The sequence below is a fragment of the Epinephelus moara genome, chromosome 19 (genome assembly GCF_006386435.1).
Source record: "Epinephelus moara isolate mb chromosome 19, YSFRI_EMoa_1.0, whole genome shotgun sequence".
In the NCBI taxonomy this organism is placed as follows: Eukaryota; Metazoa; Chordata; class Actinopteri; order Perciformes; family Serranidae; genus Epinephelus; species Epinephelus moara.
The window spans coordinates 40,794,129-40,800,406 of record NC_065524.1 but is presented as its reverse complement, the minus strand read 5'-3'; the positions used below and the strand labels follow the sequence as shown (position 1 = coordinate 40,800,406).

At 45.7% G+C, this 6,278-nt stretch overlaps 1 protein-coding gene across 1 annotated transcript in view; it reads left to right on the top strand.

The window, feature by feature from the left end:
* Positions 1-4,384, top strand: part of LOC126407020 (zinc finger protein 135) — a 13,646-nt gene extending 9,262 nt beyond the window's left edge. Inside the window, exon 3 of the mRNA XM_050071673.1 lies at positions 1,370-4,384. Coding sequence (XP_049927630.1) covers positions 1,370-2,255 — 886 coding nt within the window. The 3' untranslated portion in view covers positions 2,256-4,384. The remainder of the gene's footprint in view (positions 1-1,369) is intronic.
* Positions 4,385-6,278: the final 1,894 nt, after the last annotated feature.

Below are 6,278 nucleotides of genomic sequence, written 5' to 3'. Positions count from 1 at the left end.
TTGGCCAGTGGGTGGTGCTTTTTATAGGATCAGATTCAACCCTGAACTTACCCTGCTCCGGAGCAGGATAGCCGTTCAGAGTAAGTTACCATGGTGATCTACCCCGATAAGAACTGAACCGGCTTCGTGAGACCGAAAACCCAGGGTTAACCCTGAAGTTACCTCGCTAAGACATTAATCCTGCTACAGGCCCTGACACACACACACACACACACACACACACGACTTACTCTGCTTTTCAAAACAAGAAAATAAGGTTTAACTATGGCTGCCCGCTAATATTCCACCCAACCTTAGTCGACCAGAAAGGTCATTAGTTGGCAAGATTTCATTGGTCGCTTAGTCGCAGAAAAAAACCAAAAGTGAAACTGTATCAGGAGCTGCACCTCGTCAGAATAAATCCAGACCTATATGACTGGAGCATGTGTGACTTTAATGGGAAGCTCTGGCCTTAACACACAGTAGATACACAATACATGTGGAAATATGATGAACTGGATTTTGCCGTTTGCCTAAAGACGACCCTGCTGGCGTCAGTATCTGTGACCGTAGATCCATAAAATCTAATCGATATCCGTCCCTAATAAACTGATCCAGTGAACACATCAGGGTTCCCTTGGTCATGGTAAACATGGACAAGTCCTGGAATTTCTTTGTGTGTAATAAAATTATTTCAGTAACCAGGTGGGTAACCATCAACATAATGTAGCCTAGCAACAGTTGTATTTTTGTAGCCGTCAACATGGCGTCACTCTAACACGCATCGACGTGTGACAGCGTTTTGTTAACTGTCTCGAGCGTCTCGTCAGTGTCTCCTGATGCCCCGTCTCTCTCTTCATGATTTCCAGTCAGACAGAAATATGTCTGAACAGTTTGAATCTGGTATTGTTAAGAAACGGCGGTAACGCAGGTCTGTCAAGAAAACATTTTCTTTGACTGTGGGTCCTTGAGACGTCATGGGAAAGTTTTGAAATTGTATCTGTGAAGATGTGTGAACCCTGACACGTGCAGCTGAATGAATCACACCTGTTTTTATTGGAGCTTCGATTAAGCTAAAAAAAATCAGGCCTGACTCGAGTCTGAACCTCAGCAACAGTTTTGGTCCTGAGTCTGTTAATAAAAAAAGATACGCATTTCTAAAACTGAACCTTAGCTGGGTGTAACAGCGGCGCCCCCTCCTGTTTGAAAACAGAATAAAATCTAGAGGTGCCGTCATGGCGTTGGGTCCACACCTGACAGCAGAGGACGAAAAGTGACTGAAACAGTGAAGCGGTGATGTCAGCTCTGGCATGTTGTTGTTTGGTTTCCTGTCTAAATCAATAAAGTTTTCTCGTGTCGTGATGTCACTGTGTGTTTGTGTTCCCGTCAGGATGCTGGGGAGTCACCTGCGGCTGCATGGGAAGCGGCGGATCCACCCCTGCAACATCTGTGGGAAGGAGTTTAACCACAGCTCCAGCCTGTCGCGTCACCGCCTCATCCACAAGAAAGGAAAAGGCCTCCCCAAGGACGTGGCGCTCAGCCCCAACATGGCCGCCCTGCGCCACTCGCTGAAGGCTGGCAGCAAGAACAAGAAGACCAAGAGGCAGCAGCAGCAGCAGCAGCAGCAGCAGCATGTGGCGGCTGCCGTCATTCAGAGCCAGGGCGGAGACAAGTTCTACGCCTGCCCGCAGTGCGACATGAGCTTCAGGACGTCCACGCAGCTGTCCAAACACCAGGTGACCCACGTCAAGGAGCTGCTGGACAACTACACGCCCGGCAAGGAGAACCTGGGCGAGAGCTCATCAGACCTTAAGATCCGCCTCAAGCTCTGCTCCCGCGACAAGCCCAACTTCTACACCCTCTGCAAGAAGAATCGCCGTCGCCGGGGGGGGCGGGTCGCCAAACGGGGCCCCGCCACCTCTGAGGAGGATGGCGGCGGAGGAGGAGCCGGTCGCCACGGTTGCAGCCAGTGTGGTAAGCGGTTCAGCCACGCCTCCAGCCTGGCACGGCACCAGCAGACCCACAGGGCGGTGGACGGCGGCGGGCGGGGGAAGCTACAGCAGCACCACCACCACCAGAAGGCCGGACTCCCCGCCGCCAAGACCAAGACCTACACCTGCGCCGCCTGCAACAAGACCTTCATGCACTCGTCAAGCTTCTCCCGCCACAAGAAGGCCCACCTGGAGGAGGAGCAGCGGGCCCGAGCCGCTGCTGCCAAGCGCAGGAAGAGAGTCGTCTTAGACGAGACCGCTCCGCTGGAGTCCGACTCTGAGTGACGTCACCCGGCTCTGGACTGGTTCTGGACCTGTTCTGGGTTGGTTCTGAATCAGAGCTGACTGGTTCTGGACTGGTTTGGGGCCAGTTCTGGAAAAGTTCTAATTTGGAAAAGTTCTGGACCAGTTCTCCACAGGTTCTGGACCAGTTGGGACGGATTCTGGGCTGCTGGTTTTGGGAACTGGACCTGGTTGATTCTTCTCTGGTGTAGATAGCAGCAGGACATCCATATATGGTCGTATGACGGGGGGATCTCCACATATGGTCATTTCCATATATGGTCATAACTGACCGTTAGCTAATTGCTCTTAAAGGATGGGATTAGATTTAAAGTGTTACCCCTGCCCCATGCCCCGCCCCCTGCCCCATGCCCCGCCCCTGTTATATGCCCCTCCCCCTGTAACATGCCCCGCCCCATGCCCTGTGCCCCACCCCCTCCACCTGTCAGGTTGCACACGGACGCTGTTCGCTTTCATTCTGCCCTCTATACACTCCATCTCCCATCAGCCACCTGGGGAGAGAGCTGGGAGCTACAGGACCTGTCAGAGCTCAGAGCATTCTGGGAAACTGAGTCCCATGAAGAACAGTCAGACCTGTAGGTTCAGACAGCAGCCGGTCACTTCCACCGTGCAGACGATTATTAACGACAAACTCTCAAACTCCGCCCCTCTGCTCCTCCAATCAGATCAGAGCCACTCTGTCTTTGAATCCTATTGGTCGACAGCTGAGTACGCTCCGTCAATAATAATAATAATAATAAATATGATCAGCTGATCATCTGGACTTAGTTTTGTCATCGCTAACCCTCCGTACAGGTCTGACCACGTTCCTCTCTGACATCAACGCTCACTTCCTCCATGTTTTTTTTCATCAGAGTGATTTTGATTGGCTGAAGCTCTGATTGGTTAACTATGTTTATAGCTTTGATACCTTTAAAATGTGAAATCGGAGCTGATCGGTCTGAGCTGGCGTTCCTCAACACATGCATGAAGACTATAACCTGCAGCTTGTCGGCCATATTTGTAGTTTTTTGGTGGTGGTGTGTGTGTGTGTGTGTGTGTGTGTGTGTGTGTGTGTGTGCGTGCGTGCGTGGAGACCGATCTGCAGCTTGCGGTCGTGTCGCGGAGGTCGACGGGGAAACTGCACTACTTATTTATGAATTTGGAACATTGTTGTAATGTATAAATATTTAAATGTGACTCACCAGTTAAAACTACAGAGCTGCCCTCGTTACCGTAGCAACACCGCCGCCACCTTCATCGTTTAGCCTCGTCGTCGTCAAGCACACAGGAAACGACTCAGACGTCCAGATTTTCAAAGTTAAAGCCTTCAAGTGAGTTTATTAAACACAAAGTACATGAATCATCATTTGTTAAAAAAACGATTCTGAGACAAAAAGCCGCCAAACTTCCGTCTGAAGAAACTTCCGGAGACAAAACGCTGTTTTCATCACTCACTCGTTTTTACAAACTGAAACGTGAAGTTTTGACGACGTTTGGACAAAAACTAATCAGTGACATGAAAGTTTCGATCCTGTCGGACGTCGTCGTCGTTGTCGTTGTCGTCTTCCTCCCTGACAGACGGAGAAGCTTCAGTCAAAATGAAACCTCCAGACCCTGAAGCCTCCCCCCCCACCACCACCACCACCACCTTCACTTCCTGTTTCCTGCCCGTTGAGCCGTCTGACGGCGGCGGACACTTTGAGTTTGTGAATAACATTTTACTGTGTGAATTGGATTTGACTTAATTTAATGGTGACCTATTTATACGTGTGTGTAGGCGGCAGACTGTCGCACTACGAACCTCCCGTAGAAAAAACTAAGAAGAAGAAGTTCCTCCTCCTCCTCTTGCTCCTCCTCCTCCTCCTGCTTCTCCTCCTCTTCTTGCTCCTGCTCTTCATCCTTTTGGTTTTTTGTTTCCTCAGTTTCGGGCCTTAAAGCTGCCGCTCTCCTCTTTTGGTCCACCGTTTTTGGATCCACGTTGTGTTGGTTTGTTTTCTCTTCGGTTCGTGGTTTCAGCGAAGCTTCACCTGCAGATAGAAGGTTGTTTGTCATTGTGTCGTGTTTGCCAATAGAAATAAACCCAGTTGACATGTTTTGTCTTGCGTTTTGTAATAAAGCTTTAAAACCAGTGTCCTCTGTTGTGTGTCTTCACTCAGTCTCAACCCTGAAAGTGTCCTTCGTCCTTCCTATTTTAATCTCAGAGAATATCCGACATATTTCACATAAATTCACCACGTCAGAAAATATCCCAGATTTTATTTTTTGTAAATTTACAACTTTATTTTCAGAGAAAGTGTCCTAACTTTTCTTGTAAGTACACCTCTTAAACCTCAGCGAATATTAGATATTTCTTGTAGACTTACGTCTTTAATGTCTCAGTCCTTTTTCCTTGTAAATTTACAACTTTGAGATAGTAGCCTTAGATTTGCTTTCTCACAAGAATACATCATTAATCTCAGAGAAAATATGCAAGTTTTTTTTTTTGTAAATACACGATTTTATTGTCTCGTAAATTTACCACTTTACCACTTCTTGAGTATTCTTAACATTTTTTTCTGACTATCACCCTGGCTCCGTACCCACTTATTTATTTATTTGTTTGTTTATTTATTTATTTATTTATTTATTTATCTGAACCCACAGTTCCAAAGACGCTGTTGTTGACGGAGGCCTGGGGAGAACACAAAATTCACCAAGAAGAGTTTGTCAGTTCTGGTGCTGCAGCTCCTCAGAGTGACCGGCAGAGGGGAGAAAACACTTAAGAGGAGGAGACCAGAGAGTGAACAGCTCCCTCCAGTGGACACAATGAGACACTGCAGCTCTCTCATGACAACACTGTTAATACTCATACACACAACAACATACTAACACTTCCTGTGGATCCTTTCAGAAATAGTTCTGTGCTCCAGGGTGTGGTCCTGGACGCAGTTCATGTAAGAAAGCCACTTCTGTACCTGCAGGTTATGGTGATATGTTACACATACATCTACTCAGTGTGGTCATATGGTGGACACCATGCTGCCCTTCCCCTGGTGCCCCTGTACAGGAAGGCCTGTAACCTAGCGTTAACCTTTGGGTGACCTGATGTCCTAACATACATGTTCTCATTAGCCAAGTGTTCAGTGTTCTGATTAAGCAAGTATGATGGTGTCAAACCAACAAAGACAGGACTCTGTGTACAAAATATCCAGTGACAGACTGTCTGCTTTGTTTGATGCACTGACGTCACAGGTGACCTCACCACAAATGTATTGAAGTGCTAAAAAAGGAAGGAGACGCCCACCTCAGTCTGAGACTGTGCTGAACGCTGACTGTGTGAACCTTTAAATGTGATAATAAAACTCACAAAGTGACTCTTTGATTGGGAGAATTTATTACAGAAATATTCATCACATGAAAAAATAGAGAAAATAAGAAAAATAAAATAATTGAAAGTCAAATTATAATATATACTGGAAAAGTGAAAAAAATTGAAAGCCCTAAAAATGTAAAAAAAAAAATCTCGTCATAAAAATGTGATGTAAAAAGGCATTTTATATTATGGTCTAAAAATATGCTAAAAGAAAGTCATGGTATAATATGTGATCAAATATTAAAAAACGTCATATTATAGCATGTCGTCAAAAATGTTTAAAAGACATCATAGTATAGTATGTCATCGGAAATCATGAAAAAACAGTATAGCATGTCGTCAAACATTATAAAAAAAACATAGCACAGCATGTTGTCAAAAATCATGAAAAAACGTCATAGCATGTCGTCAAAAATCATGAAAAAAGTCATAGTATAGCATGTCGTCCAAAATCATGAAAAACGTCATAGTATAGTATGTCGTCAAAAATCATGAAAAAACGTCATAGTATAGCATGTCGTCAAAAATGTTTAAAAAAAGTCATAGTATAGCATGTCGTCCAAAATCATGAAAAGCGTCATAGTATAGCATGTCGTCAAAAAACATGAAAAAAAGTCATAGTATAGCATGTCATCAAAAATGTTTAAAAAAAGTCATAGTATAGCATGTCG